Consider the following 24,144-nt stretch of genomic DNA (forward strand, 5'->3'; position numbering starts at 1 on the left):
AGGTTTAAGTTTAATAAAATTTCACCTTTATTCTTTAAACCTAAGAAAACCTGTTTGTGCTCATTCCTTTGCCTTATAATTGGAAAGCAGTGAACAAGGATTCACAAAGGGGCAGCTAAAAACAGTGTGGTTAAAATTAAACCTGTTACAGTAAGAGGGGCCCCTAGAAACCTTTCTCACCTGGTCGTAGCGATATAACGTATTTGTATTGTCAGTTCAATGACTTCAGAGTAAACTAAAGCTGGGAATGTGTAGAGGTTAAATTAAACATTCCAACCAAGTCTCCAGTGTAAGTTTCATCACAGCTGACTCAGTGAATGACCATGTAGTGGGTAAAAAGAATTTTAAAATGTAGATTCCAGGGTGCTTTACAAACAATTTAATTTCTACTGATGTGTAGTTACTGTTGGTATGTAGGTAAACACAGCAGCCAATTTCTGTGCAACAAAGTCCCACACACAGTAAGACAAATGACAAATTTGCAGGTGATGGTTGAGGGAAGATTCCTTGCTCCATTTCAAATGATGCAAGGAATCTTTAATATCCACCTGAGCAGGCAGACCTAACTTCAGTGTAATATGACATCTAAACATTGGCACTTGCTTTAACAATGTATTAAACTGTCAACCTAGATATATCTCTCGCTCTCTCTCTTCCCCCTCTACATCAACCTTCACTCAGTAGTAGCATTTTCACCTCAGTCAGAAGACTTTGATCAAGTTATACTCCAGGGACTTTAGCACATAATGTAAGCAGACACTTCAGTACAGTACTTTGAAGGAGTGCTGTACTTTTGGATGTGCTACTTTTCATTAAACCTATGCTCTGTCTGCCCTCTCAGGTGGCCATAAAAAAAAATCCCTGGCAATATTAGTAAGAGACAAGGGGATTTCTTCCAGTTTTCTGTCTGAATATATCCCTCAGCCAACGCCACTAAAGCAGACTATGTCGTCATACCAAATATGACTATATAGTTTAAACTCGTTTTCACAGCCACATTTCCTTCCTCAGTGACTGTCTCCGGCTCCGACTTATTCCATGTGGATCCCAACTGCAGTTTCACCCTTCATGTTTTGAATCCACCCAGGTTTACAGGTATCTCCAAGAAATACAACGTTCCTCGGACTGCTATTCTCGCTGCATCCTGAGATCCACACTCAGTGCTATGCGCCGCCACATGCACACACTGAACCTCTCTCTCCAGCACCACCGTCTCACCTTATGTCAAAGTTGTTCTACTCCGCAGTTTCATTTCATCCTTGTCTCATCCGACGCATTAACAAAAAACTTTTTTTCTTCCTTTCATGTTTTAAGGAACACAAGCACCAGCAGCTGATGGGGACTGATGCCCCTCCAGATCCTTCTTCCCCTTCACTTCCCTCTGACCCCACCGCTTCTGATCTGACCCCTTGCCGTGTATTCACTATACCCTCTGATCTCCCACTCTCTGATGCTGAACGTTCTGTACTCAGCAAAGGTCTCAGTTTTATCTCCTTACGCCCCCACAATTAATTTCGCGCTCGGCATGACGTTGAGCTCTTCTTCTGTCGCCTCCGCCTCCGGACTCACTTCTTTGACCAGAAGTCCTCCCCCCGACCAGCAGACCCATTCATCTGCCTCCAGCATTCTCCCTCTACCTGGACCCCTCCCCCTGGTCTCTTACCCGCTCTTGATCTTTTCATTGAAAACTGTCAGCGAGACATTGGTCATCTCAATTTCTCTGCACCCCCCTCACGTACTCTAACCTGTCCCCCTTTGAACTTGAGGCACTCCGTTCTCTCAGGTCTAACTCCGACATGGTCATCAAACCTGCAGATAAGGGTGGTGCTGTTGTTATATGGCAGACTGACCTCTACCTTGCAGAGGCTGCGCAACAACTCTCAGACACTTCTTCCTACCTCCCTCTGGACCATGACCCTGCCAGTGAACATCAAGCTACTGTCCACAGGACTGTCACTGACCTCATCTCCTCTGGAGATCTTCCCTCTACAGCTTCCAACCTCATAGTCCCACAACACCTGGACAGCCCGCTTCTACCTCCTTCCCAAAATCCACAAACAGGACTGTCCCGGCAGACCCATTGTGTAAGCCTACTCCTGCCCCACTGAACTTATTTCTTCCTATCTTGACGCTATCTTTTCTCCGCTGGTCCAGTCTCTTCCCACCTACATCCGTGACTCTTGTGACGCCCAACGTCATTTTGACAATTTCCAGTTTCCTGGCCCCAACCGCCTCCTCTTCACTACGGGCATCCAATCTCTCTACACCTTCATCCCCCAGCAGGACGGTTTGAGGGCTCTCCGCTTCTTCCTTGAACAGAGGACCAACCAGTCCCCATCCACCACCACCTTTCTCAGCCTGGCTGAACTTGTTCTCACATTGAACAACTTCTCCTTCAACTCCACTCACTTCCTTCAAGTAAAAGGTGTTCCTATGGGTACCTGTCTGTCTTTTTGTGGGATATGTCGAACATTCCTTGTTCCAGTCCTACTCAGGCCCCCTCCCCCAACTCTTTTTCCGGTACATTGATGACTGTATCGGTGCCGTTTACTGCTCCCGCCCCGAACTGGAAAACTTTATCAACTTTGCTTCCAATTTCCACCCTTCTCTCACCTTTTACATGGTCCATCTCTGACACTTCCCTTCCCTTCCTCGACTTCTCTGTCTCCATCTCTGGGGATAGGTTGTCTACCAATATCCATTATAAACCCACCGACTCCCACAGCTACCTCAGCTACACTTCTTCACGCCCTACCTCCTGTAAGGACTCCATTCCATTCTCCCAGTTTCTCCGTCTCCAACGCATCTGCTGTGATGATGCTACCTTCCATGACAGCGCTTCTGATATGTCTTCCTTTTTCCTCAACCGAGGATTCCCCCCCCACTGTGGTTGACAGGACCCTCAACCGTGTCCGGCCCATTTCCCGCACCTCTACCCTCACCCCTCCCCCTCCCTCCCAGAACTGCGACAGGGTTCCCCTTGTCCTCACTTTCCACCCCATCAGCCTCCATATCCAAAGGATCATTCTGCGCCATTTCTGCCACCTCCAGCGTGATGCCACTACCAAACGCATCTTCCCCTCCCTTCCCCTGTCAGCATTCCGAAGGGATCATTCCCTCCGTGACACCCTGGTCCACTCCTCCATTACCCCCGCCAACTTGTCCCCTTTCCCTGCAGTCGCAGGAGGTGTAATACCTGCCCATTTACCTGCTCTCTCCTCACTATCCCAGGCCCCAAACACTCCTTTCAGATGAAGCAGCGATTTACTTGTACTTCTTTCAATTTAGTATACTGTATTCGCCACTCGCCGCTCACAATGCGGTCTCCTCTACTCCTCTGCAGTTCCGAAGAAGGGTCACTGACCCGAAACGTTAACTCTGCTTCTCTTTCCACAGATGCTGCCAGACCTGCTCAGTGGTTCCAGCATTTCTTGTTTTTATTGCGGTCTCCTCTACATTCGGGAGACCAAACGCAGACTGGGTGACCGCTTTGCGGAACACCTCCGCTCAGTCCGCAAGCAGGACCCCAAGCTTCCAGTTGCTTGCCATTTCATCACTCCCCCCTGCTCTCATGCTCACATCTCTGTCCTGGGATTGCTGCAGTGTTCCAGTGAACATCAACGCAAGCTCAAGGAACAGCTTACCGATTAGGCACACTACAGCCTGCCGGACTGAACATTGAGTTCAATAATTTCAGAGCATGACAGGCCCCCCATTTTACTTTTTATTTTTAGTTTTTTTTTCTTTTTCTTTTTTCATATTTTTTTTTGTGTTTATTTTGTTTTATTTCATAGTTTGTTCAGTCTGCTTACCCACTGTTTTTTTTCATGTTTGTACTTATCAGTCCGTTAACACCCTATCTGTACTAATGCTTTGTCTTTCAACACACTATTAACATATTATTTGCCTTTGCTTCACGACCTTCTGGTCAGCTATTCTGTGACCTTGTTCTATCTGCACCTTCTCCTTTGTTATCTCTTGTCCCACCCCCACTTTACTTGTTTATAACCTTTTACATTTCTAATATTTGCCAGTTCTGAAGAAGGGTCACTGACCTGAAACGTTAACTCTGCTTCTCTCTCCACAGTTGCTGCCAGACCTGCTGAGTATTTCCAACATTTCTTGTTTTTATTTCAGATTTCCAGCATCTGTAGTATTTTGCTTTTATTATATAGTCATCCATTTTTTTGCGTAGAATTCTGCAGAATCGGCAGCATAGAAATAGATTATTCAGCCCAACTGTTCTGTGCTAGTGTTTATACTCCAAACAAACCTCCTCCCACCACTTCTCATCCTATTCCCCCATCCCTCTATTTCCTCTTCTCTTGCATCTGCAACAAGCCTCCTCTTAAATACATCAGTGCTATTTGCTTCAACCCTTCCATGTGACAGGAAGTTCTACATTCTCTCCTCTCTTTGTGTAAAGAAATTCCTCCTGAATTCTTTATCTGATCTGTTAGTGACACTCTTGTATTTATGCTCCCTTGTTTTGGAAGCAGCAACATGTGGGAATGGTTTCTCTGTGACTGCCGTATAGAACCCCTTCGTAATTTTGAAGGTCTTCCCTCTCCCAGAGAAAAGAGTCCAGCCTGTTCAATCTTCCCTAATAGTTGCATTTTCACAATTCTGGCAACATCGATGTAAATCTTTCCAGCTTCAACATTCCTTATGTACTATGGAGACCAGAACTAACCAGAATTTGCTAATGATACCAAACGTGGAGGTGTGGCAATCAGTGAGAATATCAATTGACAGCAACAGAACATAGGCTAGCAGAATGGGCAGACACGTGGCAGATGGAATTTAACTCTAAGAAGTGTGAGGTGATGCATTTTGGCAGAAGGAATAGGGAGAGGCAATATAGACTTAATGGCACAGTTCTAAAGAGTGTGCAGGAACAAGGTGCATGTGCATCGATCTTTGCAGGTGGCAGGACATATTGAGAGAGTGGTTAGTAAAGCATATGGGATCTAGGGCGTCATAAATAGAGGCATAGAGTAAAAAAGTAGGGAAGTTATGCTGAGCCTTTATAAAGCTCTGGTGAGGCTCCAACTGAAGTATTGTGTCCCGTTCTGGTCACCACACTTTAGGAAGGATGTGAGGGCCCTTGAGAGTGTGCAGAGGAGATATGCCCGAATGGTTCCAGGGATGCGAGATTTTAGCTACAAGGTTAGGTTGGAATAGCTGGAATTGTTCTGTTTGGAGCAAAGAAAGTTGAGGAGAGATCTGATGGGTTTAGATAAGGGAGACAAAAAAAAAGCTGTTCTCATTAGCTGGTGGTACAAGGATGAGGGGAGGCAGATTTAAGGTTTTGTGCAAGAGTTAAGGGGGAATGAGAGGAAGAACTATTTTACACAGAAAGTGGTAATGATCTGGAACTCGCTGCCTATGAGGCTGGTGGAAGAGGAGACGATGAATGATTTCAAAAGGAAATTGGAAAGGCTCTTGGAAATAAACTTGCACGGCTACAGGGATAGAGTGCGGGGATGGGACTAAGTGGAGAGCCGGCATGGACTCAATGGGCCAAATGGCCTCTTCTGTGCTATTATGACTCTACTCCAAGTATGTTCTAACAAAGGTTCCGTATATCTTGAATATTGCCTCCCTGCATTAGTATTCTATTCATTTCGAAATGAGCCCCTGTACTTCACTTGCACCTTTTTAAGGCCTTATCAATTTGTGTTGCTACTTTTAGTTATTTCAAGTAAACATGGGACCTGGCTGTGCTCAAATCAGCTTTTCTCTACATCAGTGAATTCAAAAAGAACTACATTGGCTGTGAAGCACTTTGGAAGGTCCTGAGGTCATGAAGGGTGCGATAAAAATACAAGTTTTTTTTTTGCTTCTATTCGTGCTGTCTGGCTGCATCTCTCCCTCTCTCTGTTGTCTTGCATAAAAATTACAGCACAGGAAGAGATTGTTTGGCCCATCACATCTGCACTAGTGCCAGTTCATCTACATAATCTGTTTTACATGAGCAGGTTTGGTTTTCAAAAAGTCCATAGTTGTAGGTTGAGAGACTTTTCAAGTATAAATAAGAGTAAGAAAAAGTAGAGGGAGAAATAAATGCTGAGAAGGTGCATTAGTGGAGCAAGTACTGAATTGTAATGCAGTGACTCCATTTTAAGAGGATGATTCGGCATAAATTGTGACTGTGACATGCTGTGAAGGAAATTTTAATGTGACAAGAGTATACTTCTGAAAATGAAAAATTAACCCTTACAAACAAAAAAATCCACTTGTCTAAATCTGCAACTTCGATTTCCTGTAAGTGCAAAGTTTGAGCATTGATGCATGGCATGTGTTTGACAGTTAAGTTCTGTTCCTTATCTCTGATCTGACCCAGCTGTATTTTGTCCTATTTTCCTTTTGTCTTGACGTAGCCGTCTCTCCCAGGCACACCAACTACAAGGAAGCCATTGCACCGGACTCTGTCCGATGAGAGCATCTACAGCGGCCAGAGAGAGCCTTCATTCTCCAATACTCATGCGTCACTCCTGGACCAAGCTTTGCCCAATGATGTCATCTTCTCCAGCACCCATCCCTCCCTGCACTACATACTGCCAGGCCGTAAGCATGGACAGTCGATAAAATCTCGTCATGGTGGGTAGTGCTCGCAGGCCCCTCTTCTGTTGTTTTGTCTGAGTAAAACAATCCCTTGCTACTTTTATTTTTATCTGAAGGGTTTTATATTCTGATTTTGCCCTCTTCCTCTGACATCCTATTATGTTTTGGGGTGCTGTTCTGTTGGAGCCAGTACCTCTCCAAAATGGCTGCTGCTCGGGTTTGAGCTTAGGCAGTGAAAGTCAGAATGCCAATCAACCATATGGGGCATCGCCACAAAGGGCTCTGTCCAGGATCTACACACAAAAGCGTGCACGCGCATACTGTGATCGGGCACAGGAACCCACACCAATTTCTGCCCTGCCCCTCAAAAATTCAGAGGCTCTGACAGCCATTTGTTGGTCCTGCATTGTCACCCTGGGTAAGATTAGTTCCGAGGACAGAACAGAATTGAATCTGGGGTATACAGCCTGAGCTTTTGGATTAAAAAGGGTCAGGAGGAGGAAGCTACTTAACTTGAGTTTAAGTGCAGACCATCTGCCCTTTTTGTTGAAATCAAGGCAGCATTCAGACTCTAGTACCCTTGATCTGGGGTCTTACTCTATGTAGGGAAATTAAAATCCATCTTTTTAAGTTTGGATTTTTTTTCCAAGTCTTGATTGGTCACCAATTCATCTAGGTAAGCCTTTTGTAGTTTAAAAAAACAAGATGGTTGCAGGGTTCAAGTGAGTTTTGTCAGTTCTCAGACAGGGCAAGAGGTCATCTAGAAGTGCCTTCTGTGGAAGTATCTTCCACCTTACCCGCTGGTAAGGAGGAGAAAGAATTGGAGAAGTCGCCCTCCGCTCTCTGACAAGGAACACTGCAAGCAACTCCTGCGGAGAATGGAGGGAGAAAATTGAGAATTTAAAATAAATGAATTTTTCGGGTAAATGATGGAGTGTGAAGGTCATTCTTCTGCTTTGGTCCAGTTCTCTAATTCCCAAATCAAACTAATTCATGGGTTTGCTGGAGTTAAATTACTTGGTAAGGTGTACCTGCAATGTTGGATTAATATTTTACTGTTTATTCCTCAGTTGAACTTTCTGCTTCTGATGGTTCCCTGTCTGATATTCATGAAAGGAGACGACAGGCACTGCCAGATCCGGGTCTTATGCCACTGCCAGACACTGCCATGGGCTTGGAATGGTCCAACCTTGTGGATGCTGCAAAGGCATTTGAAGGTAACAATGTGTGTATTTGTGACGGTTGAGTCTTCTGCACTGTGCAGGATCTCATTCCTCATTCACCAGTCTATTTATCGCAGTAAACTGACCATCTAAAAATGTTTTCACATAGCTCAGCCCAGATCTTGGGACAGCAACACCAAATGGCCTGCTTGTGCTACTGTCCTGTTTATGTATTTGAAATTTGTCACGAGGCTCTTCAACTCCAATTGGATGCATGCTGACTGATTTTTCTGCATTTTTGTGGTGCCTTGTAGTGGAGTCTGTTATCTAGATGCATCATAGAATCATTGAATGGTGCAGTTTAGAAAGAGGTTCTTTGGACTATCATGCCTGTGCTTGGCATCCTTGTGTTATTTTCAATGATGCAGTGAGATATGTGGTATTTTACTAATGTCTTGTCATTTGGCATATGTTTAGTCTCAATTTATAAAAATTTTTAAGCAGTGCCTCCAGTGGTTATTGGAGATTTTGACACTGCTGCTGCGCGCTAACATGCTTGTGTATTGACACTGTTTTGTTATAACATTAGCACACTATTGCTCAGTCCTTTTAACAGGCCACAGGATGTTTGCAGGGATAAAGTGTACAGCAGTTGGGTTGCTTAGTTAAGGTGCGCAATTAGCAGGAGAATCATGCATCATAAGTCAATTACTCGCATAATGTCTACACGATTATTATGAAACTTGTCACTGTGCGAATATAAGTTGTGTATTCATTGCTCTGTACTGCTGTAAAGGAAGCCACTTCTAGAGCAGATTTCTGTCTGCACCTGTTGAAGTGCATTACTGTTCAAGTTCCAATGCAGATTCCCAGGCTGGCTGACAGATTGCAGGGACAAGCATGATCCACATGCACTAACTTTATCTTGTGCTGAAATTGCACGCGACCAGCATTATGACAAATAATGTAGAGTCAGCAGAGTTTAATGAAATGGAAGGTAAAGATGCAGCCTCAAAAAATGGGATATAGAAAACACGTCATTCAGGAGTCGGTGTAGGCTGTGCAATCTTGTGCGGTTAGCATGCGCAGTTTCCACCACACAGTGATCGAATTGTGGGGCTGGTACAGGCTAATGATCTTTGGAGTAAAATTGAAAGATTAGTGCAAGTAACTGAAGCTTTTTTTTGCAGTATCTGGGCAGAAAGGTAAGTCTACAAGTCAGTTGTGAAGTTTACAAAATAGAGCATCATTAGTCAATCATTCACATAAGGTCTACACACTCAGGTCAATAATTGATATGATTTGCCAGGTCCCATTGGAGCACAGATTCTTTGCATATATATGTCCGAGCTGATCAATATATGAAGACCGTATCTGAGTACCAGGATATGTCTGTTCTTGTTTGTTTCGGATCAGTGCTGGGGTGTCAACTATTTATAATCTATATTAATGATTTAGAAGAAGGGACCAAGTGTAATGTCTCCAAATTTACAGATGATCAAAAGCTAGGTGGGAAAGTAAGCTGTGAGGAGGACATAAAGGGCAGAATTTTTAAAGTGAGGTTAGGAGCCCAACACCCAGATGAATTTCAGGTCTCCATCCTGTGTCTGAGCTGCATCACTCTCGCCATGCTGTTTTTAAATGTAAGTGCCCAAATTGGGCAGGAGATGAGCTCAGCACCCAATTAGAGGTGGCGAGCACCTCCAGGGAGCAGGAGCTGCCTGCCCGGTGCCAGCGGCAAAGGCAGGTGGCAGCCATGTTGGGGGCTGCTGCTGCCTTGTTGAAAAGAATAGGCAGCTCCCTAGAGGACCAGCAGCGCCTTGGCGATGGAAGTGGCCAAGTAAGGCTAGATGACAGTAGAATGCTTGAACTGGCGCAAGTAGGTCCCAGAAAGGTCAGCTTAAATTAAATGGAGAGAAACTTGCTGTCACCGCAGCGAACCCGACAGCTGTGCACGAACACGTACCAGACTGCTCGGGTTTGCTGAATTAAAGATTGAAACTTTCAACCGCAACCACATAGGCCGCTTGGCAAACAAGCTCCTTAAGAAGGTGAAGTGAATGTTAACTGGTGGGAAGCGTGTTTCCCGTTCCCTACTCGCCGCCCCCGTGTCAGGCCTTTGAAAATTGAAAACTGTCCCAAAGGCGTTGGGATCCCGAGACAATCTTCGGGACTGCGCTTTTTGACATCCCGCCTGCACTGGGTGCCAACCTTGCAGCCCTTTGAAACTCTGGCTCAAAGAGCCTTCAAAGGGATATAGGTAACGTTAAGTGAGTGAATAAGAAAGTGGCCGATGATGTTATAATGTGGAGAAATGTGAGCTTATTCACTTTAGTAGGAAGAATAGAAAAGTATTTTTAAATGGTGAGAAACTATTAAATGTTAGCATTCAGAGGGTTTTGGATGTCCTTGTAGAAGAAACACAAAGTTAACATGCAGGTGCGGCAAGTAATTAGGAAGACAAATGACATGCCATTGAGTCATTTACAGCACAGAAGAAGGCAATTTGGCCTATCGAGTCCATGCCGGCTCTCCACGGATCAATCCAGTCAGTCTGCTCCCCTGTGGATCCCAGTAGCCCTGCAAGTTTATGTCCTTCAAGTGCCCATCCAATTTCCTTTTAAAATCATTGATTGTCGCTTCCTCCACTCTCGTGGGAAGTGAGTTCCAGGTAATTACCACTCACTATGTAAAAAAGTTCTTCCTTACATTTCCCCTGCATCTCTTGCCCAAAACCTTCAATCTGTGTCCCCTAGTCCTTGTACCATCAGTTAATGGGAACAGTTTTTCCTTGTCTAACCTATTTAAGCCTGTCATAATCTTATACACCTCTATCAAATCCCCCCTCAATCCCCTTTGCTCCAGGGAGAATAAACCCAGTTTTTCCAACCTAACCTTGTAACTAAAATCCCTCATCCCTGGGACCATTCTGATAAATCTCCTTTGCACTCTCTCAAGGACCCTCACATCCTTCTTAAAGTGTGGTGACCAGAAATAGATGCAGTACTCTAGTTGTGGCCTAACTAGAGCTTCATAGAGATTCAGCATAACTTCCCTGCTTTTGTACTCTATGCCTGTATGTCTCTATTTATGAAGCCCATGATCACATACGGTTTGCTAACCACTCTCTCAAAGTTGGCTTTTATTGCAAGAGGGCTGGAATACAAAAGTAAGAAAGTCTTGTTACGATTAAACAGGGCTTTAGTGAGACCGCACCTGGAGTACGGTGTGCAGTTTTGGTCTCCTCACCTAAGGGGGGACATATTTGCCTTTGAGGTAGTGCAATGAAGGTTCACTAGATTGATAGATTGATTCCTGGGATGAAAGGGCTGTCCTGTGAGGAGACAGAGAGTATAATGGGCCTATGTTATCTGGAGTTTAGAAGAATGAGAGGCCATCTCATTGAAACATATAAGATTATGAGGGGGCTTGACAGGGTAGATACTGAGAGGCTGTTTGCCCTGGCTGGAAAGTCTAGAACTAGAGAAATAGTTTCAGGAGAAGGGCACAGCCATTTTGGACTGAGATGGAGAGAAATTCAGAGGGTTGTGAATCTTTGGAATCCTCTACCCCAGGGGGTTGCTGATGCTGCATCGTTGAGTATGTTCAAGGTTGAGATCGATAGATTGTTAAGACTCTAAGGGAATCTAGGGTTTTGTAGATCGGGCAGGAAAATGGAGTTGAGGTCATGGATCAGCCATGATCTTAAAAAAATGGTGCAAGAGACTCGAGGAGCCGTATATGGCTTACCCCTGCTGCTATTTCTTATACTGTTACGTTTAATACTCAATCTGATCATAAGTGGCCTTTTCCATCCTTTCGCCCTATTTTGCCAGCCTTTTCACTGCTGCTTAGCCTCCTCTTCTAAGCAGAGCAGAGCAGTGTACACCTTGTGCTTGTGGTCTCCCTCTCTTCTCCCATTCCATATAGACCAGGAGGGTCAATAAAGCTTACCAGATGCAATCCAAGGATCAGCGATTGCCAGAGCCCAGATTCAGGGTCATCAGGTTTCAAGTTTTCAAAGTGACTGGATAAATGTAATAACTGAAAATGACATCTGTTCAACATTCTAAATTGAGCTGGTATATAAAAAGGCATTGATCATCCGAAGAATATATAAAGCATGTGTTTTAGGAATGGTTTTTCACTGTACACTCTTGCGCTGTTACATGCTGTGATTTTTGTTTTGTTTAATAGTTTCAAGCAGACAAGCTGGAGTGGGACTGGTGAAAATCCACGATTGGTTCAGAAATCACTTGCCACAATGGAGATCCTGGGATTGTTGATTTCTGACATGCACATAGATATAAATTATACTTTTCTACCTCTGTCAAAATTTTAGTTATATTAAACATTGATGTTTCGAGATAAAGTCACTCTTTCAAAACTCTTTGCTGGTACATATCTATTCAGAGCTATGTGATTCACTAATACTTGAACTTATCTAATGCTTTCATGTCTGATCAGCTCAGGGTGCGCCATACTGGCATGTATTGACTATTTTTATATAGGTGGATGCAACAGCTATTTTGCTGCAGAAATATCCCACAAACAGACATGAAGTTGTTGGCCAGTTAAACTCTGTTTAGGGGGTATTGACTCAAGAAGGAACGTTGACCAGAAAACCAGGAAAGCTCTTTGTTCTTTAATTAGTGTTGTGGGATCTTTGACATGCACCCGACCCATCAGAACAGGCAGACAGAGCTTAGTCTTCTCTCATGAAGCACTTCCTCAAGCTGCCCTTCATGTGAGCCCAGATCATGTGCCTAAAACCTCATGTGGACAAAGTAAGAACTTTGTGACCCAAAAGTGATCAAACCCAGTTTAAACAATTAATTTATGTTTTTCTCTTTCATCAATAAACAACTGCACCCATCCCCCCCACCCACAATGGACACATTCTTAGACATCTTCCTTTCCAATCTAGCATCACTGCTACTTCCCTTACCCATCCCCCCCCCAAGAGTTTTCCATGGCAGCTATCAGTGACACTCTCACTACTAAAAACACGGAATATGCTTTCATAGGGCAACCTAGTTGCTGTTTGACCCTATAGTGAAGTTGCCCATTGGTCCTGCCATGCTCGGTCATGTAGCACCAGTTGAAAATTGGCCAAAAGTACCCAGTCCCAGGTACATTCTGACACCAGCCATGACTGATTCAGAGCAGCAGTTTTCTTCTGAACATTATCAGGTTACCTGTATGTTTGCCAATTGATTGTGCTACAAGTTAGTTCTGTATATTTATATGGTGTAGTCTCCTATTTTATCAACAGTCTGAGAGAGAGGCTGAATTATTATGACACGGCTTGATATTTAGAACTCTGAGAATTGGGACTCAAACAATTCTCTTTTATCCTCCTGAGTGTATTAAATTCCTTAATGCCCTCAGCGATTGTAGATCTGTTACCACAGCATCTTGTTTTGTGCACCTGAGGCTTATGGGAAATTGGGTCTGTCATTTAGAAGCTGGTCACATTTTCAGATAATAAAAGCTTGGATTAGTGGTGCTTCCATGATTTGACAGGCTTATCTGATCTCTCAGTGGAGCGGATTAGTGCCTTCTGAAAACCTTTTGTCCCAGCTGTAAGAGATGGCCTAAGCAGCCTCATTAATATGGTATAATTTGAAGGCTTAGCATATAGAGAGAGTGTTGCACAATGAATTTGGCATCTGGTGTACGAGGCCTAATCTTTATATTTCCTAGCAGTTGTTATGGGTTTCTTCACAATTTTTACATTGTTAATGGTTTAATGGGATCCACATGTGTTGTTCAATGTAAAACCCCGATAATGATGAAAATGATATAATCCTTCTGCTCTTAGGAAGCTTCCAAGGATCAGAAGGCTTTCCCATAATTTCTTAGTGCCCAGTAGTTCCACCGTACTGAGTTATCAGTGGGTCAGTAGATCTGAGCAGTGATCGGGATCAGTATTGAGCTCTGCTGGTTGCCTCACCATAAAAGCACAGTGGAGATCAAGAGCAAGCCATGAAGAGGATTGCAGCCACCACCTGACATCCTACTAATCTGTAGCACATTGTTTTGGTGACCCAGTGCGCCCTCACTTAAAATTTATATACTTTGCAATATTGCACATTATTGTACCCGAGCAGAGTAAGCCATCCTTTTCACACTGTAAGTAAGCCAATGTTCTGTAGTTTTTATTAGAATACAACATAACAAAAGAGATACTGAATTATAAATAGATACAAAATGCAAGAATGTTTTATTTTTCTTTACTACTTAAACTTGGAGATGGGAGTGGGTAGTTCCTTATATTGCTTCCTGGTCAAGCAGGCACAGGTTTTCGTTTCATGGTTGCAGGAGAGAATCTTCCCTAATAAAATGCCTGGAGTGGAGATCTCATTGCACGGAGAACATGAGTACGCTTCTCCTTCCTGCTGTCCCAGGGCATGGAGCTGATGACGTTACAGACACCATGAGCCAGATTTTATCCCAGCAATACGGAACTCAGCGACGAGCCGGAAGACCCCACCTCGGCCCCCTCTGCTGGACTTTGAATGGAATTCCACGGTGGGCAGTCAATTAACTGCCCCCCCCACCCCCGCTTTGACAGTGCTGCCCTTTTAAGGGTTAAGCTTCTGCCTCCAGAGCTGCCGGCCAATTGGCGGGCCAGCAGCTCAGCAGCGCCACCAGGAGTGGTGGCCACTTCCGGTATTGCAAAGGGCCTGCTGTCCCAAAGGTGGAGGAGACCCCAGGACACAGCTAAGTGGGGTGTGGGTCGCCGGGGCCGGTCAGGCAGGCCGTGGTGATGGGGTGAGTGGGGGTGGTCTTACCATGGGGGTGGCCATTGTTGCCAGGGGGGCCCTCTGAGGGCCATGGATTGCCCCAGACAAGAGGCCCCCGCCTCCCCCAACAAGCCCGCTAGGAAGCCACCAGACCTCATTTGGAGGCGTCTCCAAGCAGCAGCAGGCCCCTCCAATGAGGGTAAAATCAGAGCGGAGGCAGGAGACTGCCCTTAAGTGGCCCTTGACCTTCTCCACCCCGGACACAATGGCATGGGGCCAGGACAATGTTGGGCACACAGCCTGATGCCAACCCCTTGCCATTTTGTGTACCCCTCCTTTCCCATCTCAAAGGACTGGATAAAATCCTGCCCCATGTCTTCAGGCTTCAATGTGGGGTCTTTCCCTCAGTTCTGCACTGAAGTGTCAGCCTAGACTTTGTACTCGAGTCTCTTGAACCCATAACTTTCTAACTCATAAGAGTGCTACCACTGAGTCATGACTGAGACATAAAATGCAGTGTATTCATGTGAATATGCTATGTGGGAAATCACAGTTGTGCCAACAGGTTCATTGTTGCATACCTCCATTAATTGGTCCCCTCAAATTCCTGCCATTTCTTAAAACCAACTTTCAACCACCAGCACTTCGCCCTTGCATTACACAACTCAAAAATGTTCTTCCCAAACACAACTCAAACTTGGAGAGGCAAAACAAAAATACTGCACTGCTGGGTGTAGTTCACATGAACACAGTATGAAAAATTTGCACACCCACCATTACATTTTACTGAAGTTAATGCAAGACTTTCTTTAACATTATTGTTTAAAAAAAAATAAGAACTTTTTTAAAGATACTAGTGGTGTGACTCCTTTTTATATATAACCAGAAGTCCCAGAGCACTGTTGCCCAACTCTCCGACGACTTATTCATCTGGGAGGCCAAGTCGGTCTGGACTGCAAACTTTCCATTCTGTGCCAAACCCCTAGGCATTGCATCTTTGTCAAAACTTGGTGCTACATGTTTCTCCTTCCTCTCTCTCCCTAGTCTCCGTAATGGATTGCTCTGTCACGAAGATGTTTCATGTAGCAAGCCAATTCAGAAACCTGCAATCACCTTAGAGAAGGGAAATCAGTTGTCAGCAATGGTTGAAGTGGGATGGGGTGGGGGATGTATAATTATCCCACACAATCGCATCTCTTGACAGTTGATCACAGCATGGCATCAGTAGTCACAGACAAACCAGTGTTCCATGCAATCTGCACAACTGGGGATGTTTAACAACATGGGCTAGAAGTGTTCATTTATTTATGTCAAAAAATGTGTACAAGAGTAATCTTTACCTGTTTTCGTTCTTCATTTTCCAGTCCAGCGAGCTTCTTTGTTTGGTGTTGATGATTCAGACCACAGACCTGACAGCTTATTGCTTGACAGCAGCAATCAGGCAGACAGACACCCATCACCTCAGGCTGTGTCTAGAAGGTGAGTCATCCTGTCTTGGGACAGTTTGGGTCTATTTGTTTATGTTTACTTATCTACTGATCCATAAAACCAAACCAGCAGTGTAAATACTGTCACACAGTCTAATCATCTCACCGCCACCTTTCTCCTACAAACAATAATGCTCAATCAATCCAAGTTTTACACACGTTTTATAATTCACACAACACAAAACAGGACCACACAGTATGTCTTTCAGCTCTTCCTAATTCTCTTGAACTTCACCCTTAATGCTTAGCTGGCAGGACAAATCTACCCCTCCACTCCAATTGCAATTACCTTTGAAAGGCGAGGATTTTAAAAGGCCATGTCTTTGCTCTTGAAGGTGAGGTTTCTTCAAGTACCATTCCCGTATTCGGGGAACAGGGCCCTCATACTGCAACTCCACCATCGTGGTACAACACACACGTGCACATACGTTATGCATAGACAATTAATGTCCAAATCCAGCAAGTTCTTAAAAATAATGAGGCTAAGGATGAGATGCTGTTGTGCAAGCAATGTAACTCGACCAGCAGGTTCTGGAGATGCGCAACTTGTGGCATATCTCTTAATCCCCTGAACCTGCTGGCCAGTTTGTGCATTAATAACAGCTTGTGTTGTTAACATGCCATTATTTTCCTAGTAAGACCTGGCCCAATAAATTGTATATTGCATGGTGTAACATTCCAAAGCAGCCTTCAAGTTGGTTAACAAGATAACTACTCATACAATGAGAAAAATGAAGTGTACTTTATTCTAAGTAACCATAAATAGGATAACTTATACCTGCCTGTTCCAGGTCAAAAATATAACTGGTTCACAATTTTATTCTTAACACTGTTAATCCAAAATAAAAGCAGAAAAAGCTGGAAATGCAGGTCCAACCTATCATCTGGAAAAAAAAATTTAAAATTCTGGATAGTGGCATTCAGTGGCCTTCCAAACCTGTGACCTCTACCACCTAGAAGGACAAGGGCAGCAGATGCATGGGAACATCCTCACCTGCAAGTTCGCCTCCAAGCCACATGCCATCCTGACTTGGAACTATATCGCCGTTCCTTCACTGTCGCTGGGTCAAATTCCTGGAACTCCCTTCCTAACAGCACTGTTAGTGTACCTACACCTCAAGGGCAACAGCAATTCAAGAAGTCGACTCACCACCACCTTCTCGAGGGAAATTAGGGATGGGCAATAAATGCTGGCATAGCCAGCGACACCCACATCCCACGAACGAACAATTTTAAACAATTCAGCATAACTGTCGAATTGTATGGCCATTCACTGTCCAGGCAGATGCTAATAGCCTCCTGGGTGAGGTGCCAGAGGGAAATCAGGAGTTTGTGCCCCCAGAACAGGGGGAGCGGCAGGGGATAACTTCTTCCTTACCTAGCTCAATCACCAGATATGGAACCACCTCACTTAGAGTGGGACTGTCGATCACATCAGTCCTGCTCCTCGGTCAGCAGCTAATGCTGCCCTCCCAAAGAGAAGGGATGGAAATGAGGCGGATCAGACTGAGTTTTACAAAATAAGGATCACCACCTGATTTACCTTGATGAGATTCTCTTCTGACTGTTTGGACTTCTCTTTTTTCAGAGAGGAATCTCCTACCACTCTGTCTGGCAAAGTGTCCGAACTGGAAATGTTGCTGAAGGAGCTTCGGGACGATTTGAGGAGGGTAAGAGATAAAGGCCACATCTGTGCAACCAACAATTGGTCTATCAAAATCCTAGTATGCTCTGCACATTGGGGGAGAAAAGAAAATCTGCCCAAGTGAAGCATCTTAACAGATTTTTTTTTGGTATGATGCATTGCTCAGCTTGTAGGTGCGAACAAACAATTGTGCACTTTATATTGGTCTGAGATACGGGTAATGGAGGTGGCAAGTGGCCTTAATAAAGCGCTGATGCAAAACGCAGTTTCATTTTGGAAGTAATATAAATATGTTCTGATAGGCTACTGGCCTGAAACGTTAATTTTGCTCTCTCCACAGATGCTGCCGAGTATTTCCAGCATTTCTTGTTTTTTTATTTCACGTTTCCGGCATCTGCAGTATTTTGCTTTTATTTTAATATGAATCTCTTGTTTTATGTGAGCATTTTAAGAAAAACGTTCCCACTCCAGAGATTTTAGTATGAAATATCAGCTGACACTCTTGAAGGTGAGGTTTCTTCAAGTACCATGCACACAGCAATATTGAGGAAGGTGCAGTCTTTCAGATGAGACATTAAACCAAGGCCGTGCCTGCCTCCTCATGTAGATGTAAAAAAATCCCTTCGCACATTTGAAGAACAACAGGGGAGTTCTCCCTGATGTTCAGCCAAATTTTATCCCTGTGCCAACAGGACTAAGAACAGATTACCTGTTTGTTATCTCATTGCTGTTCGTGGGATCTTGCTATGTGCTAATTAGCTGCCGCATTTCCTACATTACAACCGTGGTTACACTTCAGAAGTATTTAATTGGTTGTAAAACATGTTGGGATATCGTGAAAAGCACTATGTGGATCCAAGTCTTTTCTTTCTGCACTGACCTTTGAAACCTGTGTTCAAAGAAAACCCAGACTGATGATATGAAAATCTTCTCGCTCTGACTCTCAGAATGAGCCCACAGCACAGAACTTCCCCTAAATCCGAGAGTGTTTGTTAATCACACTCGGATAACTCAAACATGATTCCTGTTCAAAATAGGAAAATGTCATACCAGTTCAGTGGGTGTCATCTTTTAAGGTATTGACTGCAATACATTGGGGGAAGAATTTGGCTGCTAATTAGTTCTACAGAAGTCGGAAACTGGCTTATAAATAACCCGATTGCAATTTTGCTATAATTCAAGAAGAACAGGAAACTTCAGCCATTGTTGAAGCAGAGTAGAAGGAGCTTTATTCTTTTAATCCTGTTATAGCTGACCTTGGGACTGCTTGATACTGACGTGGGGTATCTGAAATGGAAAAGTGTTCCATTTCTTGCTAACATCAGCTTAACAAGTACAAAGTACAGAAATAATGATTCTCACTGTGAAGCAGAAAACTGCCACAAGACAGGGATCGTTCCTTCTTTGATTCCAGTCTGTACTTTATGTAAAACACAGTATTAATCTTAAATTCACCATGACTGACCTGCTGAAAATGGTTGAGCTCATAGACTGTGTTTCAACTGGCTTGTGTGTGTGTTTTTCATAAACTCTTCTTCTATGTCTCAGTTAATGCAATCTCTATGATGTGCACGTTGGAGCAGGAGGTTGCTACTAATACCATTCTATAATCTTTTTAATACCACCATATATTACTTTGTCTCATCTGCTTTTACATAGAAACATAGAAAATAGGAGCAGGCGTAGGCCATCCGGCCCTTCGAGCCTGCCTCGCCATTCATTATGATCATGGCTGATCATCCAACTCAGTAGCCTGTTCCCGCTTTCCCCCCATACCCTTTGATCCCTTTAGACCTTTAGCTATATCTAACTCCTTTTTGAAAACATTCAATGTTTTGGCCTCAACTGCTTTCTGTGGTAGCAAACACTCTAGGTGAAGAAATTTCTCCTCATCTCAGTCCTGAAAAGTTTACCCTGTATCCTTCAACTATGACCCCTGGTTCTGGACTCCCCCACCATCGGGAACATCCTTCTTTTGAAAGAAAAGAAGCAGCTGTGCAGTTATCTGCCCATTCATTTTGGGTCTGTCAACATTTCCAACCACAACACGCACTGCTATGGCTAATGAATAACACAGAGGTAATGTCCACATCTAGAATGCAAGGTTTGCCTTCAGTTAGCTTCTCTGCTCCTGTCTAATCCAAAGCACACATCTTATACTTAATAACTGAAACCTAACTCAGGTTTTTTTGTATATCTTTGAATGGACCCAGATGGGAGCCCTCGCAGTGTATCTAGCTGCTTGGCTAAACAGAGTTAATTACAGTTTCTGACCCTCAAATGTGTATGTGCGGTGGTTGGACAGGAACAGCAGCGATCTTGTTTCTCAGGCCCACCACAGTCCTATAGCCTATTACCACAGTCTAAGCTCACACATTATGAATCCCACTTAATGAAGCTGCCACAGGATATCCCATCATAAGTCAATGCTTCAGAGGGAAGAGGAGGCAACAGTGATTTCATTGCTGGAATCTGAACAACATACTATAAACAACTTTTGAGTGTTATGCTTGGTGTCAGTTGTCAGCTAGACTCTTGAGTGAAACTACTGTAGTGCAGTGACTCCCGAATATCGCCTTTCCATATGAAATTTGATTGCTCCTGGGCGCTGCTTATTTTGCATTTTAAATTAGCTGTATCCATGATCTTGATCACATACCCCTAATTGTTCCCAGATACCTTTGAAAAGGACTTAAATTTAAATAGTGCCTTTCACGATCTCAGGACGTCCCAAAACAGTTTGCAGTCAATTTAAGTACTTTGGAAGTGTAGTCATTGCTGAAATGTAGGAAACATGGCAGCACATAGCAAGATCCCGCACACAGCTATGTGATCATAACCAGATAGTCTGTTCCTCGTAATGAGGGTTGAGGGATAAATATTGGCAAGGACACCATGAAGAACACCCCTCTGCTCTTACTTTAAATATTGCCATGGGATTTTTTACATTCCCGTGAGGGTTGGTGGGTGCTCTGTATCGACCATCATAAGCCTTCAATCAGATTACTTCAGTGCTAATTGATAACGCTAGCTACCATTTTTATATGGTTTGGAGTTGGTCAAATTACAATATTGTAATCACTGCCAGGTATCAATTACTATAGAAGTATGATTGAGAGGTTCAGATTATGACAGAGACATTACTCCCAGGCAGCATCTGACCCATGATCAGATTACTATTTTTTAGTCACTACTGTGTATCATACTGTTACGGCCAGGTGAAGAGAGGGTCACAGGCTCCCCTCTTGTCCTTGCTCTTATCTGACCGCAACAGGGTTTATTCCTTTTTAAACAGTGGATGTGCTTACCACCTCAGTGAGTATTTTACCTTTCACCTTTGTTGTGATGTGATCCCGAAAGAATCAATCGGACAGGTTTTCTCAGGCAGTGAGAAGTAGATTTGTGATTGGATTTGAGTCCAGAATAAATAAATAAAATTAAAACACCGTCTGTGAGGTTGGATGATTCCATGGTCTTCCGGCTGAAGTCGTATTCTTGAAGTCTCTGGCTGGTCGAAGAGCACCTTGTGGTTGGCCCACTTGGCTCAGAGTTTTCTTGGAGGCAGACATGTAGGTGGCTCTCTTACCCCTGGTGTCTCTGTCTGTAGCAATCTGTAGGCTTGGAGGGTCCACCGTCGTAGAGAGTTTTCAAACGTGCACTGTTATCTGGAGAGAGAAAGAGGCACGCATCCCTTCTGCTTCTACACAGATAAGCTAGTGACAGAAACTGTTTTTGTCCAAGGGAAACTTCCAGCTTTCACCGAGATGGACAGACAGTCACTTCACTGCCTCAATGTATTCTCTGGAACCTTCTAATGAGATTCAAGGTTAGGAGTTTCCACCTCCTCAGGCCTCGGCATGCCAATATTTACACTTTGGAGGGGTTTGCTCTTTCAAAGGCAATGTGACAGGATGGCCTTGAATGTCGTGCTAATGAAAGCAATCTCAGATAATTCAATCGCTAGAGCAAGCCATTGATTGGATAGAAGCTTATCAGACATGTGTCTCCTGTTAGAGACCTTAGAATGTGTAAGGTGTTCAAATGCAAATTGCGGTGGCCATCTTGGCTGCCAGTTTTGTTATAAAAGTTAACTAGGATTTTTTTTATATTCAAAGTTTAATGTAAATTTCCAACCGATGAATTAAAATTCCTCATTTGACGTATTGTGTTTTCTTGACAATAACATTTAACTTTTGATCTGATTACTGTGTAATAATTACTGCCTGAGACTGTGCTCTCCATATTTGAATCCCTCATTCAGGCGCTGTTCTGTATTGCAGGCATGGCCTCAATTTACCTGCATATGTTTCTCCATTAGGCAAAGGAAGATCGAGCCGCTCTGCAGGAAGAGGTGCAGCACCTGCGGGAGGACAACTTACGGTTGCAGGAGGAATCCCACACTGCATCTGCACAGCTGAAAAAATTCACCGAATGGGTCTTCAACACGATTGACATGAAATGACTTTTGTAGGAAAACAAAAAAAAACTCTTGTTAAGAAAACAGTCTTGACATGATCTCCTGTTTGTGAGGAGTTCCACTTTAGAAAAACCCAAGCACTTTCATCACAAGCTGAATGAATGATTGCTCTCAGTGCACACCAGATACATCTTTGCTTGCCTTATGTTTTCATCTGGAATTGTTAAAATGTGAAAGTCAAGTTTTGCACAGTATATATATATTTTTTTTGTTTGTAAAGCTCATTTTACTATTTTGAACCACTTCTGTGGCATTAGATTTTCAGGTTTTTGTTACCATGACAAACATTTGATGCTTTCCCATTTTTCAATTAATACTAAAATAACATGTTTCAAAGGGAGAGATCAGTCAGCTACATGCCAGAAACTTTCAAGAGCCTTAAAAGCAAATGAGAATTTTGAATTCCAGAAGTTTTGATTCGTGCATTAATAATCAGAGGTATTAGTTCTTTGATCCTTCTCCGTGGTTGGGAATCCTTTGGGTTTTTGTTTGGTATTTTTAAAAATAAATTCATAATTTTTTTAAAAGTTTAAATAACATGCAGTGTGAGTGTCTTCTATCTGAAATTGATTCAACAAACAAACAAGGAAAGATCACCGTACAGTCTGAGGAATGCTTCACACAAACACTTTTCGAAATGCATGTGAAGTGTCCTTTGCACATCCCTCCTTGTATCAGTTTAGATTACAGCACAATGGTGACCAAAAAATAAATACATAACATTGAGCACCTTTTGGCATCCTGACTAGAGAGTCTTAAAAAGTAAATCATTATATTGTTACTAAGAAACTCATTTCATTTAATATATTACCAATTTTCAGTTTATGAATTGTGGAGAAACTGATTGTTTAAAGATGGATCATTCAAAAGACAGTGGTGGGTTTTGAATTGCAATGATATCGTGACCTGCTTAGGATGAAGGGTTGGTCCAGTAGGGACATTGTTGGTTATGGTTTCCATGAGGGTGAATTCACTTAGCCCTCTGACCGTGGCAGTTGCATTGCGTGTAGGGATCCATTTGCATTTTTTGTATTTCCAAACCCCACCCCTCCCACGCGCACACACACCCTTCAAAATGGACACTTTGTTGTTTCCACAGTGATAGAAAATAATTGATACTTTTGTAAATAAATTGGAACTGAACTTTTCGGAATATTTTGTAAGGTTCTGGTAAGTTTTGAAGTTCTGGATTTTTTAGTTTAATATGGCCTTGTATGAAGGAAATGTATTATACCTTGTAGTGTATTGTTAATACAAATGGGAATTATGGCAGGCATCAATGAGGTTTCAAAAGGTATTTGCTTGTTCAATTTTTCTCCCCCCTTGGTAAAGAGTTGGAACTAAAGCCCGCCTATTTATTGTACTTAAGATTTCTGATTTATCGTGTCCTGTATTTAATCAGAAAAGGTACATTCTAAACATCTCACAATAAAACTTGTCTCAATGTTTGCAGGTTGGTCTTTTTGAAATGTTTTGTTACAAGGTACCTGATGCTTCCATCTCTTGAATTCCTGTTAAATGTTGGTTAATAGACATGAACTTCTGCCCTTTTTCTCCTCCCCACTCTTCTATTTACATTGAGTTCTAAAGAATAAGACTGAACAGGGTAAAAATGAAAATAATTCTTCCTTGTTCTTCAGTCTGTCTCTTTTTTTTCTCTCACCTTTTTCCGTCTTTTACTATTTTATCAATATACCACTATAAACTGTGGTCATTTAAAATGTCCTTCCTCGTTCCTCCTCAGCTCCAAATATACTGACATGCCTTCTCATTATCTCCTCACAGTGTTGAATTTGAGACTCATCACATCATCTCCTACTCCATTGCATTATTTCCCAGGGTCTCAACACTGGAGCTGCTTACCTTCCTTCTGTTTGACCCCAAGATTGCAAGGAAGTTCAGTAGTGTACGTTTTTCCCTTTAATAAGTAACTACCTTTTAAATCTAAGTTTGATGCCCTGTAACATTCACTCTTTGACCTTGCCTTCTCTTTTTGAACATTCAATACACCCTACACAATGGACCTTGGCCCATCACCTGGACCTCTCAGTAGAGC

At 43.1% G+C, this 24,144-nt stretch overlaps 1 protein-coding gene across 17 annotated transcripts in view; it reads left to right on the forward strand.

Annotated features, from left to right (window-relative positions):
- sipa1l1 (signal-induced proliferation-associated 1 like 1) overlaps positions 1-23,536 on the forward strand; it is a 371,020-nt gene extending 347,484 nt beyond the window's left edge. For 13 of the 17 annotated variants that reach the window (XM_068039563.1, XM_068039562.1, XM_068039576.1 and 10 more), the window contains 5 exons: positions 6,384-6,603; positions 7,638-7,784; positions 15,844-15,958; positions 17,555-17,636; positions 21,930-23,536. In XM_068039563.1, the coding sequence (XP_067895664.1) occupies positions 6,384-6,603; positions 7,638-7,784; positions 15,844-15,958; positions 17,555-17,636; positions 21,930-22,073 (708 nt within the window). In that variant the 3' untranslated portion in view covers positions 22,074-23,536. Of the gene's footprint in view, positions 1-6,383; positions 6,604-7,637; positions 7,785-11,927; positions 12,032-15,843; positions 15,959-17,554; positions 17,637-21,929 lie in introns of those variants that run through there. The other 4 variants (XM_068039575.1, XM_068039579.1, XM_068039578.1 and 1 more) reach the window with 4 other exon arrangements.
- Positions 23,537-24,144: the final 608 nt, after the last annotated feature.

This window comes from Heterodontus francisci, chromosome 9 (genome assembly GCF_036365525.1).
Source record: "Heterodontus francisci isolate sHetFra1 chromosome 9, sHetFra1.hap1, whole genome shotgun sequence".
Taxonomy (NCBI): domain Eukaryota; kingdom Metazoa; phylum Chordata; class Chondrichthyes; order Heterodontiformes; family Heterodontidae; genus Heterodontus; species Heterodontus francisci.